Source organism: Marmota flaviventris, chromosome 15, assembly GCF_047511675.1.
Source record: "Marmota flaviventris isolate mMarFla1 chromosome 15, mMarFla1.hap1, whole genome shotgun sequence".
In the NCBI taxonomy this organism is placed as follows: Eukaryota; Metazoa; Chordata; class Mammalia; order Rodentia; family Sciuridae; genus Marmota; species Marmota flaviventris.
This window is the reverse complement of record NC_092512.1, coordinates 15473571-15488285: the sequence shown is the minus strand read 5'-3', so window position 1 is coordinate 15488285 and position 14715 is coordinate 15473571. Positions and strand designations below refer to the sequence as shown.

Below are 14715 nucleotides of genomic sequence, written 5' to 3'. Positions count from 1 at the left end.
TAAACACTATCTTGTAGCCATCTGTTGGTATGGACTCTGTACTTCCCAGGTGTTGCCTGTCCCCATTGTCACACACCATGCTTCCTGTTCATTTCATAATGCACCAGAAAGAGTCTTCCCAGAAGAACGTGTTAAGAACTTAATAAGTGCACATTTTGCATAGAGAGTACTAAGTATTATTATCTTGATGACAGTAGACCCCTTTCTTTTAGGTGAGTATTATTTGTTTGGTTTTTGCAAATTCTACCCCTGCACAGTAAGTGGGACATGTGTTGTAGATGCCACATTCTGAGGCTCTCCAATACTCATTGCCAGTCCTGTCTTCACAGCCTCTTCTGGCTCTCATCCCATTGCAGCATTGATCCTGACATTATACTCAAGTCACTTCCTAACCTGGGTCTCTCTTGCAGCAGTGAAACCTAAAGAAGATGGAAGACACAATGAGTTCGACCAGATTAAGGATAAGGATGCAAGTAGAGCAGGCAATGAACGAGGTTATAGAATTTTTTTCTTCCATTCTCATCTGTCTCTTTTTCCTCAAAACAGTCCCAGTAGTATTTGAAAGAGCTTCAAGTCCCATGCATATTATAGAAGAAAATAGAACACAGGTTCTCTGTAATATATTCAGCTTATCTGTCACGGCACTTAAACCAGATTTCAATAGATCTTTAATACATCAGTGTCTTACCAAGAAAGGTTGACAGTGTAGATAACAGGACAAAACCCTTACAACTATTAAGTGAATCTCAGATTTTTTTTTTTAATTGGATATTGTGTAAACTTATTAAAGTGCACTACTAGTATGGAACTTAAACACCATTTCCCCCCCTTTCTTTCTTGTTCTTCTGCTGCCTCACAGCTCCAGCCATAATAAACAGTCACTAAATTTCGCAGGAATTTACGCAGAGCAATCCTGTTTATATACATATTAGATACACACACACACACACACACATTTGTATGCATAAATATATGATATTTTTAACAGTAGATGAAGGTTTTGCAAAAAAAAAAACAACTTAGGATAAGTAAATATAGAATCTAGAAAAGATTTATTTTTTACAAACTAGGTTTTTAAAACTTGTTTTAACAATCTCACTTTTATTTATTTATATAATTAGAATCCTGCAGCAAATCTTGGATTTACTGAGCTTAACCCAGATTTGCATGAGCTTAAGACCCCATGAGCTTACTAGTGCATATGAATCCCAATGTGTTGCTACAGAACTTTTCTTGTGTACTAATAATGATATGGAGCTGAATTGCTTTGCAAATAATTTAGACCATTCCTGGTTATTAAGATGCTGATTAACCAGCTCATGAATTTTCTAGGCCCTTTGGCCAAATTTCCAATCCTGTGGCTTTCCTTTGGCCTTGGATGAAATTGATGCTAATGAGGAAGAGGGTCCTGTTTTCCTCATCTAACAGCTAGCAACGTGTACTTCACAAGGAGACGCCTTGGTGCAAGATCAATAGCTGCATAGTAGACTCTACTGTGATGGACACTGGGCTAAGGGCATCCAGACTCTTCAAACAAGCCTGTCACCTCTTCTGAGAGGAAAATCTCAGTACTGTGCTATCTTAGTGGATTAGTAACAGCTTCTTGTGACACAAACTTAGCATTTTCTAAAGCAAACGGAACATTATAGTGTATTATGTGCTGATAGGAGAAATTAAAAAGGTTTTACAAAAGAAAAAACCATAATCCCTTACTTCAATAAATGTTAATTAATAGGGAAAGGATGAATATGCTCACCGTTTATAGTACGTCGAACTCTCAAAATTCATGTATTTTTTAGAACTTATACTTTCCCATTTTAGCAAGGTATGTGCTGTGTTGTCCAAATTCCTGCAAGTAGGACAGTACTTAAACTGTACCATAAATAAAGACAGAGGAGTAAGGTGAGCCAGAGAAAGAGTCACCTGAGAGGTAACGAGTGTCTGATCCACTGTGATCCTCCCACCCCTCCCTGCATTGCCTTTTTCTTTGTCTCTTTCCTTCTGATGAAGGTCATGGTGTAGACAGGGCTAGACAAGGATTTTAGACTGTGGGATGGGTCTCTTCTGAAGTTGGGCAGCCTGAGGACAAGCTGCAGGGCAATTTCAGAATTATGCTGTCTTTAGATCTGCATCCTTTGCATCCTTTGCCTTAAAGCCAGCCCTGTGTAAACTGGCTCCACGAGGACCTTGTATGGTGGCAGAGTAGGCAGAGGTTACTTTCTTTGTTGTCTTTCTAAGGTCCTTTTTCTGACATCTTTTTCTTCAATATCCTATAGACCTCTGACTCCTTAGATTCTTGTCCCTTTTCGGTAAAATTTTACCACAGAGGCTTGAAATCATTAAACAGATCCCTGTGTGTGTGTGTCTGTAGGTGTTATGTTTTATTTTAGTCAGTTTGTGATCCACTTGGGTCTAGTAGCAGTGATTTTCAAGTTTCTAGAGTATATAACTGATGGTGACATATCAACTCTGCATGACAGAGCAGACAGATGTCCCAGACCAAAGATCTTCAGGCATGAGAAATGGTTCTTTAAGCCGTAAATGCCCTTTGAGACTTCAGAGTGTCCATGTGGTGGGGAATCACTGTATGAAGAGAGAGGTTCCTGATGAGAGTGTGTTCCTATGTAAACAACGTTCTGGGGAGGAGTTTGAGAACCTCTGATACAGATGACAGTTGAAGCCAAGAAGTAGATGAGATTATCCAGGGAGCATACACAGAATGAGAAGAGAGCAGGGCATGAGGGTCAGACCTGGCAAAGCTGAAGAGAGAAAAAAAAAAAAACATTGGGTAAACAGGACAGTGTAAAGAAGATAAAGTTGCTCTGCGATGGTGAAGGCTTGTGGGTCAAGATGATGAGCTGAGCTTACCTGGTAAACTTCACAGGCTCACCCCCACCTCTACCACCCAGCCCCAGTTTCTGAATTTTATAAATGACTTTAATAGGAAAAAGTTCCTATCACTGCTATCTAGGAAATGGCCTTGTGCAAATGCCTAGCTTCACAGAACTTGGTTCCAGTGAGAACCTGTCACCATGGAGCTCATCTCATGCTAAATGGAGAACTAGTGCCCAGCACTCACTGATACCCCCTCATCTTGCTTGAGCAAGCTGGTGACCTGGGTGAACTGCAGCACTATTGTGATAGGAAAGGGAGCATATCTTGAAGCTTCTGGAGCCTCTGGCAGTTACCCAAGTGCTAGAGAAGAGATGCCCCTACTCACAGCTCAACGCATACCCATGCAATGGCTCAGAGCTCTGGCTGCCTCTTGGCAAGGTCAGACCAGCTGCAGAAGGGACACTGCTAGCTGGCTGTGGGTCACAGTGCTATACCAGAAAGGAATATTCAAGCATGCTCACATTTTTTTTTTCTTTTGCCTGACCCCAAATGATTAAAAAGCCCACAGAATTTTGTCATAATGCTCTCAATTCTCAATATTGGATATGTGTAGAATCTAAGTGAGCAGATGTTACTGGTTTGGGTGAGGAGGTGGAAGTTCAATTAAACAGGGAATGAATTAGAGATTGTATTAGAGGTCAATCCAGAACTCCATGTATTCCAATTTCTCAATGAAAAATTGAGCACGAGAGAAGCGAAGTCCAACAACAGTAACAGTATTCAGAATGAAAACAAGTATGCAACAAGGAAATCATGACTCTTCATATCAGGGCTATGGGTGACCCCCCAAAAAATTTAAAACATATGATATGTGAATTGTATCTTAGTAAAGATGTTAATAATTATGAAAGAATCACTCAAATGTGTTCTAACAAAATTGTTCTGTTTCAAAGATAAAGAAATCATAAGCATTCATCTGTGCGAGGATGGGGTAGGGTAGAGTGAGGGAGGGAATGATTATCTAAAAGGAAAAAGAATGAATTTGTATCCAGTTACCTAATGCTACTACAGACTAAAAATAGCTGAATATCACCAGAAACATTAGAGGGGGAAAGGGTTATACTAGTATTTTACCTCAGTCAACTGAGGTATCTTTTCTTGAAAGGGCAACAAAAAGATCATCATTGACCTTAAAAGATGCACAGAATATCCCAATTATGTGTATTTCCCCTGGAAAAAAAATATGTATGTATATATGCAAAGGCATGTTGGAGCCAACCAAGTAATTAATCAGAATTTAAAAAGTCTTTTTTTTTTTAAAGTGGCATAGAATGTACTATGAATAGCAGTTATTACCATTGTGGCAAGCAATAATGCTAATGACCAATGATTCCTCAAAAAAGAATGATATAGCAGTCCAGTAGTAGGGATCAGTAGTTACAAGGTGCTATTTCTCAACAGCTGGGCAGGAAGATGAAAACAAGAGTGCAAGGAGACTCACAGAATACTTTTTGGTTATTGGCATCAATGAACTTAGGATAAAGAAAGTTTAAAGTTTAGTAGTAGCAGAGTAAAAATAGGATGAACTTCTCAAGGTACTCATCTTTGTTGGCTAAAGAGATAAGGGGAAAAACTTCTCAATATGTTGGGGGACTACTTATTCAGTGTGTCTAAGAGAGTGGGGAGAAAACTTTTTAATCAGTATTGTCAAGGGGTGGAAAAAGAGAAATTATTTGGAAGTATAATCCAGAATACAATTTAAAATTAAAACCAAGCATATTTATCACTGCACAGTGTCTACCATGTTCTCTCTCTTTTTAAAAATATTTATTTCTTAGTTTTAGGTAGACACAATATGTTTATTTTATTTTTATGTGGTGTTGAGGATCGAACCCAGTGCCCCGTGCACCAGGCAAGCCACATCCCTAGCCCACCAGGTTCTCTTAATTCTATCTGTTAAAAGATAGAATTCTAATTGTTTTTTAGTATGACCATAATATGATCTAGAGGCATATGTTTTAAAAGAATAGTAATAATTGAAAGATTGAAAATATATCTCAGCCAGGGTGTGATGGTGCACACCTGTAATCCTGGAGGCTTGGGAGGCTGAGGCAGGAGGATCACAAGTTCAAAGCCAGCCCCAGCAATTTAGCAGAGCCCTAAGCAACTTGGCAAGACCCTGTTTTGAAATAAGAACTGAGAAGGGCTGGGATGTGGCTCAGTGGTTAAGCAGTCCCTGGTACCAAAAACGAAAAAAGAAAATATATCTCAGACAACAGCAAATGGGAAAAGTTGGAGTGCTACTCTTACTATAGAATTTTAGGCAAAAGTATACCAGATTTCAAGTATTTAATACAGAATTTTTAGCTATAGTCAAATTACTATATTACAACCAAATTCTGTATTTTTTTTCATTTTCTTAAAAGTTAAGAATACATTATTCTTTTAAAACTACTTATTGGAAATCTTAATTAAATATTAGCAAATAAAATCTGGCAACATATTGAAAGAATCGCAAACATGATCAGTTAAGATTTGTCTGCTAACACAGTATTCCTTCATCACTAGAAAATCCCTGGTAATCACATTTAGAGATCTATAGGACACCCTTTTCAGTCATTAATTGCTGTGAGCCAAAGCATTGTTGCTCTGGGGGCTGGTGAGCCAGCAGGGAGCCAAAGTGATGGTAATTTTCTCTGTGAAACCTAAGTACCATTGTAATAATAAGCTCATAAGATGTTGTGTGCAACATTTTCAAATCATTGAGAAAAAGTTGATGAATTAAATAAAAATTCTTGAAGTCATTTGTTAGATGTTTTAATAAAAATATATTTTATATTTAGGTATTTTCTAGAGGAATTGAAGATTTTAATGTTAAAAATTCAAAGCAAACTACAAGAAGAAACAATCTGTGGATACTCATGTTACTTTAATGTTTCCTTAGACCTTTTCAATCATGTCAAAAGAACATGTGCTTGTAAAGATTTATGCACTGATGGATAGTGTTGAGACAATAAGGACAAAAGGAACGGCAATCATTTTGCAGAATTTATTTGAAGGTTTTATATACGAAGAACTGAAACTAAAAGGGATAGAACTCAACATCATAACTTGTTTTAAGTTTTTACAGCTGAAGTCCAATATATTAATAAGACTCACTATCATTCTTCAGGTGCATCCAGATATTCTGTGCTTTACATGTGTTACCCCTGTAGTACTGAAAAACCCGAGGAGGTAGGTGCAGATAGTATTTTACAGGAAAGAATGGAGACACAAAAGGATCTAGTAACTTGCCCTCCAGCACCCAGCAGGTAATTAGCAGAACCAGGATTCAGACACAGTCTGGTGCCAGAGCCTACTTTCCTAACCATTGTGCTATCCCGACTGCGTCTCAAAAAAACAATCTTTTGAGATAATCAGGGAGGGGAGAAATTTAACTGAAGTATATGTTTGGGCGGTCACTTCCAACTTCACAGTGAAAATCCTCTTTCCTCCTTTTCTTACCTAGCTGCAACCTTTGCCAGCAGATCTTCATGGGAAGGATTTAGAACTCAAGTTCATTGAGTTGACAAAATAACTTCCAGAAAATCATTTTGAAAAATTTTTGAGTAAAACATTTCCCTGTTTACTCCAAAACAAGTCAAGGGACTTTAATGCCACCTGCTCCTGTCATAAGCTTTCATTTGCAAGGCTGATTTCCTCCATTTTCTGCTGTGAAAGCAAAGCAGTATGATCTGCTGGCCCACATTGAGCTCTCCTCCACACCATTCACTGGTCAGAGAGCAAGAGTCTCAACTGGGGCTCCTTGCTTGTGTTGGTAGCACATGATCAACATTTTTAAGCAAAAAAAAATCCACATTCTGACATTGCTTTAATATCTTAAGGTTGGGTTGGTTTTTTGTTTGTTTTAAGTTTCAAACATTGAAGTCAGGCCTAAGATTTTTAAGTGTCTGTAAGATGGCATGGACATTTTAAAACATTGCGAGTCACAGTGGTACACACCTATAATTGAAGCAACTCCTGAGGCTGAGGTAGGAGGAGTCCAAGTTCATAGCCAGCCTGGGCAACTTAGTGAGAGATTAAGATAAAAAATAAAAAGGCTGAGGATGTAGCACAGTGGTAGAGCACCACTGGATTCAATCCCTAGTACCACAAAAATGAACAGACAAATATTGAGAAATAACTATTTTATATGTATGCTTTTGGGTATGAAAGTATAAAGATGGTCAGAATCTAATTTTTTTAAAACCATCATGCCCTTCTTTATCTTCTCAGATGTTTCTGGCCTTATTGGTTTTACTTTAATGCAAAAAAGACTGAGATGCTGTCACAGTCTAATAAGGTTAATGTATCCTTATTGATTAAATAGCTGCAGAAATGTTCACAGCTATAAAAAGGTTATTATATCTTTATTGTAACTAAACATTTATTAATTTAAAAACCCACTTTTACTTCTTTCCCTTTTATTCTTATGAAGTGAGATTTGTTTTCATATCATTGACTGTAATTTCTTCTTGTTTTCATCTATTTTGTCCTGTGTTCTCCAACCATTTCTTAGTTTTTATATTTCACTTATTTGTTTTGCAGTACTAGGGATATAAGCCAGGTACTTTGCACACTTTAGGCAAGTGCTCTTCTACTAAGCTATACCCCCAGCCCTTGTTTTTATATTTTATATTTGAAAACTCTGATCTTCAAATATGATGTTTATGTTGACAACTCTGATCTTCAAATATGATGTTTATGTTGACAGTCTATTACAATTTTAATTTTAGCATTAATATTAGCTTACACATTCTAAATGTTTACGAGGTAACAGTAAAACAGCATGTACAATATAGGTTCATCTTTATAAAATAGATTTTAATTTATGGTGTATCATATGGGAAATAATCTAGCAGAATATATATGCATAGCAGGATTACAAGTGATTTGAAATAGTATTTATATGTTCAAAGTTTGTAGAGTAAAAACATATTGTTTTCATAATAAGGGAATAAGATGAATGATCAGCTACAGGACAAAGTAGACTGATGTTGATAGCTCCATTTTAGAAAGTGAAATGTGGAGGCAGAAAGGCAGGGGTGGGGGAGTCAGAATTCTCAATAACACAAAATGCCCAGAAATGAACTAAAGAACTATGTAAATCTTTTCAAAAAGAAAACGTGTTTCTGAGATACGTGGGATGGGGATACTACTTGAAACAACAGAAACTGATGTCATAGGCCACTGTGATTTTAAATGGGAAAGACTTTTGTATATATTCAGCTGCTAATATGTTAATGCAAAAGACAGTAAAGTTAGTTTGTAAATTACGTAAGACATGGTATTTCTTCCAGTAGCAGTGAATTTGGTGACTGAGTAGATAAGGAATTTGAGTGCGAGGTAGATGTACTGATATTTCTGAATTTCCAACTTAAGTGCTTGGGCAGAAGAGGATCTCATTAATTAATGATAGCAGAAATGGCAATCATTAATTGAATGCTTAGTATGCTTCAGACAACTTGATAATTACTTTCATAGATAGTTGATTTAATTAATATCTTTACCACCATCAAAGGCTATCTTTACTAACACCACTTTCTAGATAAAAGAAACTGAGGCTTTTTAAGCAAAGTTAAAAGAGTGATCCAAGGGCCAACAGGAGGCCAAGTTTCAGAGCTGGATTGGAACTTAGACCTATCATCTCAAGTCTTTTTTCTCAACACTTACACTGTACTATGTTGCACCAAAGGTAATGGACCCCTAAAGGGGAAAGGACTTACAGTTAGGCTTTTTAACATGCTGAATTTAAGAGATTTTAATGCTATCAATTTGGAGGTAAACCTATATCAAAGATGGTCTGGAGTCTAGAGAAAGAGTAAGCTGAAAAGTGTCCTGAGGGATGCCATTAGGAGATGGCTGAAGTGTTGCAAATAGAGCAGAGTGCCCAGAGGCAGGAGTACTCAGCATGCAGGGCAGATCCCATCGTGGGTGCACCTGCTTTTAAGAAGCTAATGTATGAGACTGGGAAAGGATGGTTCAAAGTAGAATGAGGAGCAGACAGGCAAAATTACATGCATGGTATTCCATTAGCTTAACAACATGATTTTCTCATATTTGAATATCCCTAAAATTGGTGTTTATCAAGGAGATCATAAATGACAGCACTGTTTTTCTTATTAGTGCATAAAACAATGGGGCATCTTAGAAATTAAGGAATGTTTGAATCTGGCAGTTGACAGCTTAAAAACCAATCATGCTTATCTATTCCTAAATTATTTTATAATGAAAGCACATGTTTAACTTTTATAGTCTATTTAAGCAGTACATAGAATAGATTAAATCAGTAGTTACATGCTAAGTGGGCAGCTGAAGAGTTAAGAATTCAAATTATAGAGCAAAGCCAGAGCCATTCAAATCCTGCTCACCTACCAGTTGTGTTTCTGGGTCGAATCTCCTTAACCTTGATTTGTTTTTCCTGTAGAACATGGATTAATAAGACCTATGTTTTAAGATTGCTGTAAGGATTAAATGAGATAGTACATGTAAATTACTTCGCACCGTGCCTCGGAAATGGCAAACTCTCAGTGCTAGCTATTATTACGTTCTATATTGATATTTCAGATAGGAAATAGTACCTTCCCACTTCAAGGTACTGCCATCCTCTTCAGCTAAAGCTAGCTTATATCTAAAATACTATAGGCAAATATGATGGGAGATTTTGTACATTTAGCCAGCTTTATGTTGCCTTTCTTGAAGGATGTTGAACTGTGTTAATTGTTGGAGAATACACAGATGCTGAACTTCGTCATGCTTAGCCCAAAGCATGGATCATGCTAGAGCCATAACAAAGTACTACTAGTTGATAACATTTAACCCTGAAAGGCAGGCTTTCTTTTAGCTCTGAGCAAAAAAGATGCAATCTTTGTGGATGGATGTTTGGGGAATTCCTGCAGTATCTTTCGTAGATTATGAGGGTTTTTTTTTTTTTTTAATTTGATTTTGTTTTGTTTTGTTTTGTTTTACTTTCTACTTTAACTCTGATCTATTCCAGGGAAGTTCGTAGTTGCTCAGATGCTATACTAGATGAGAAGTAGCAGTTGCATAAACACTGGGTAGGGAGTGCAGATAAAGTTATAAAGATCCCACTTGCTGTGTCTTACAACACCATCATCTCATGTGACTTATCTTTATTATGGAATTGCTAAATTAGTAGTGTGCCTTTCCTCCAGAAAGGGTGAGATGAAGTCATATAGACAGTCTGATTCACAAGATAATTGTTATTCCATTTCTAAATGTTCCACTGTGCAAGAAGAATTCTTAGAAAAGCAAGTTTTTTCTTCTGGGGAAAATGGATTTTACTTTGACTTGGTAAAATGCTACCATGTACTTGGTTAATTTACAGTTCTCACTTTTTTTTTTTTTTTTTTAATTCAAAGCCCTTATACCTCCTGTGAGATTACCTGTGGTTGAGAAGCTCCTCATAAAGCCTACAAGAGAATGAGTGGTTCTCTCAGTGCGTATTTTTAAAGGCGTAACTAGGCATGTCTCCTAATTCTGCAGACTAATTTATAAATGTTTTGTTCCATCAGAATTCACCTTTTAGGATTAGGCCTTATCCTTATGGGTATCAAATTATCTGACTTCCTTTGACTTTATTAATTACATTTAATAATTTGAATTCTAATACCCCTATTGTTCACATCTGTGTTTCATTCTGCTGCTTTTGAAGATATGTAAAAACAAAGGTCTTATGCATCCTTTCATATCCTGTTTAATGGCTGGATGCATGTCAGTGCATAGGATTTGAGTCATTAGTGTGCCACAGGACACTTCATGAAGACATGGGGTGCGTCATCAAATAATTAAATTACAGCGATAGCTGTAAATTGGACCCAGTTTGCATAAGTCAATAATGCCCCCTTTTACAAGCAAGAAAATTAAGAATGCTCATTCAGATTCTGTGGTTTAATTAGCTCTGACTTGCTAAAAGGAAGAAATTGAGGAAGTAAAGGCATGTAACTTCCCCATGTGTGGCAAATCCTGAATCATTGCCATTTTTATATAACTGAACCCCATGATCTTTGCTATATTCTTTTGTTTATGTACCTCAGTTTCTCTTGGTAAAACAAAGGACTGTGATTTGATTAGCTCATAAATTCCTCCCATTTCTAAAATGCCTCGAGACTTTAAGCCTAATTTCCTTTGAGTCTTAAATCCTCTCGCTAATTGATGTGGCTGAGCTGTCTGGAATGAGCCTCCTTGGTCCAAGTGACTGAGACCGTGAAGTTTTTTGAATGCAGTTTGATTCAGGAATGAATCTGTTCATTCAGCAGACCATGCTTCCATGCTTTCAGCTGATCCTAAAAGAGCTCGCAGTCTCATAGAGGATTGTGGTAGTTTGAAAACATGGCCCCTACTTTTTTTGACATCAAAAGATGAGGCTCTGCCTCCTCCCCTGGGTTCTTCCCTATAGCCTGCCAGTAGCACAGAGCAGAAGTGAGACGATGTATCAGTTTTGGGGCCCAAGCCTTAAGACACTAGCAGCTTCTACTTCCTATCCTCTGGGACCCAGCAGCCATGGTGCCTAGGCTGCCCTATGGAAACGCCTGGGCAGAGAGGAACCTGCAATGAGCACCAGCATGTCAGAGTGAGAATGAGCCATCTCAGAATCAGATTGCAGACTCATGAGTAAAATAATTGACCATTGAGCCATAGCATTTAGGAGTGATTTATTGGTAGGAACAAGGAGGTAGACACATAAACAATTTTGAAGCAGTGTAGAATTACAGTGACAGTGCTATGTACTGCATATCACGTGAACACCGAGAGACACCTAATCCTTTCTTTGTTATCAAGGAAGACTTCCTTCATGAGGTGACAGCCCAACTGAGTTTTAAATGACTAAAGGTTAATCAGGTGTGTCAGGGGAAGTGTTCTGGGCAGAGGGAACAACTGTGTAGCCAGAAGTAGAAAGGTAGGAAGCGGCCTCGTATGCCTGAGGAGCCCATGAACACTCAGGTGTTGCTGGAGCAGGAAGCATGGGGAGGATGTAGCCAGGGGGATTGACGAAAGTTGCACCATGGAGGCCTCACATGCCAGGAGAAGGCATGCTGTATAGACAGTTTGGCATTTTTTATTGTTATGTTATATATAGCACTAGAACAATCTAATCAGGTTTGTTTTAGGCAGATCCTCATTGACAGGAAGTTGGATTCAAAGGTATTAAGGCTAGAAGCAAAAACAGCAATTAAGTAGCCATCGAAGGCCATTGAAGGTGGCCACTGGTGGCCAATGCCACCACAGCAGAGAGGGAGAATCTGAGAAGGAATATGATGGGTGACAAAGCCAGCGAGTTCAGCAGTGACATACATGTTAGCTTTGAGCAGTCTGTATTGTGTAGGTAGTGAGGCAATTGGAAACATAGGTCAGAAATCAAAGAAATTTAAACTGCAAAAAATAAAGATTTGGCAATCAAAGTCACAAAGATGGTAGTGAAAATATTAATGGACAAGCTCACCCAGGAGAAGAATGTTCAATGAGAAGAAGAGGCCCGAGGATGAAATTCTGGGAGTACCCTGACATTTAAAACATGGCTAAAGGGAAGGGAACCTAAAGAAAGATGGAATGATGATCTGAAAAGTTGAAGGAATACCAAAGAGGAGCTATCTCAGGCAAGAGCTTTGAGGAGAGGTGAGCTCCTGTGTCAAATAAGGACAATTGAGAGAGGTCATTTAGATGCTGCCAGCCTGGCTGGGCAAAGCAGATGTCAATAGATACATGAATGGAAGCAGGAAAGCAGGCACAGTGAAAGAGACAAGGGACAAAAGAGCAGCTCAGTGATTGTTTGGGGGAGATGGAAAATGGGTATATACTTTTATGACTCAAGAAGCTCAGGCCATTTAAAGGGAAGAGATTAAAAACAGAAGAATGAAGTTTGACCCATGAAGTAATGTCTAACTGGAATGAGAAGGGCAGAGGGTCAAGGGCTGTCTTTCAAGCTTAAAGGAATACAATAAGGGTAGTTACAAATGTAGTTATAAAATTTATGAGCAGGGTGGAAATTGAAGATCATAGCGTGCACTTGATTTTTTCCTGTGAAATAAGAGACAAACTTGTCCACTAAGAGAAAGGAGTAAAGCAAAGATTAATAGCTGTATTGGAGAGAATGACCAGTTTTAGAATAACCTTTTAAAGAAGGGGAAACAAGGGCCTAATAGGCAAGAAGGGTCGGCAGGAACCCAGAAGGCCTGGTTGGTGTTGGAGCCCCCATTTGGGTACTCATAACCATCTGAGACATGCTTGTGTCCAAGGGATATCCTAACCTTCAGCTCACTTCTCCCCTTTCCTGGCCCCATTGGCCTAAGTTTGGAAGACAGGATGGATAGCCCCCACAGGGAAGGAAGCAGAGTCTGGACAAGAATGAAGTTTTATTTAAGGCAAGAAGATGGGCACTCTGTGTAAAACTGGAGAGCAGCTTGTTTTCTTTGTTTTTAAATAATGAGTAAGAGCTCTAGAAAACAATGAAGAGATCTAGAGAGGAGTCAAGAATGAGAAAAACCACAGGTGAACAAATGCAGAAAAGAGGATGAGGGTAAGGAAGAGACTTCTCATCTAGGAAAGACTAGGTTGGGAAGATTGCCTGGAGTTTCTTTAGCATAAGAATTGTGGTTAATACAGCTGTTCAGAGGTCCTCTGGCAGTTTCTGTCCTATTCATGGAGCTTTGTAAAGAGGATATGACAGTCCTGTGCCCGTCAGTGGTGGGCTTCTTCTGGGCTGCTCATGGGTTTGCACTGGGGTACTTGATTGGGTCTTCCCTAAAATTGTGGAACAACAGGACCTTCCATGCTGGCCTCATGTTATTATAGCTTCTACAAATTTACAATAATCATCATAAAAATAATAGCTTGTGTTTATATGGGCTTTGTACTTTATAAATTGATGCTTTCAATACTTTTGAGGGAAAGATAGGGCAGGTAATGTTATTCTATTTGCAGACCAGAAAGCATGCATCTCAGGGTTAAGTTCATGCAGCTAGTAAATGAATAAGATACAAATAAGAATCAGATCTTCTGACTCCAATTTCTTAATGCCACACTGCAGTTTTGGAGTTGGAAATGAGACTGAGCTCATGTATTCTAGCCTCTTCTGTCGGGGATGAAGCACCTGAGGCCACAGCCTGGCAGAGTGGAAAGAATGGAGATATCACAGGTGGGGTTTTCTGGGAACCCAACTCTGAGGTGGAGGTTAGCCTGCAGAAGTTTATTGGGGAGTGTTCCTGGAATCTGTGGAAGGAAAGGGAAGGGAAGGAAGCAGGATTGGGCACAGGGAGAACATGAGCTGTGGTAAGTAGCTTTAGCCTATTCTACAGGGAATTCTGAAGACAGATGACCCTTAAAAGCTAGTCTGCATCCAGGAAATGACACTAGTCCTCTGTGCCCTACCGACCAGCTGGTAGATGCTTGTACATGGTGTCCACACAGGGGACTAGGAGCAGAGGGATTTCTGCCAGCAGCACTCCCTTCAGCCTCATTCAAGAGCATGTGGGTGGTGCTTCACAGTGTGCACCATAGTGAACTTTGGAATAAACTAGATATGGGTTTCAGTCCTGGTTAGCACTCCACTTCCTGGCAACTCGATAAGTAGCTATGTTAAACAGACTGTGGACAAGCTTCTTCAAACCTCACGGTCCTTCACTATAAACTAGGAAAAATAAAATGAGAATGAACTTAGCCTTGTTTTACGTACTTTTGACATGAGATAGTAATTATCCCATTTGGTTGTTAAGATTCAGTAAGGTAAAAACTTTATTATTACAGTTTTAAAATAAATAATAAATAAATTTTAAAATAAACTGGAATAATATCTACGTTTTAGTTTTTAAAGGTGTTATATAA

The 14715-nt window shown here is 38.5% G+C and overlaps 1 protein-coding gene across 4 annotated transcripts in view; it reads left to right on the top strand.

The window, feature by feature from the left end:
• Positions 1 to 14715, top strand: part of Nsmce2 (NSE2 (MMS21) homolog, SMC5-SMC6 complex SUMO ligase) — a 223707-nt gene that overhangs the window by 124599 nt on the left and 84393 nt on the right. For 2 of the 4 annotated variants that reach the window (XM_027950003.2, XM_071602129.1), the window contains exon 5: positions 411 to 494. The exons of the other annotated variants lie outside the window; for them this stretch is intronic. In XM_027950003.2, the coding sequence (XP_027805804.1) occupies positions 411 to 494 (84 nt within the window). The remainder of the gene's footprint in view (positions 1 to 410; positions 495 to 14715) is intronic. 4 annotated transcript variants of the gene reach the window in all.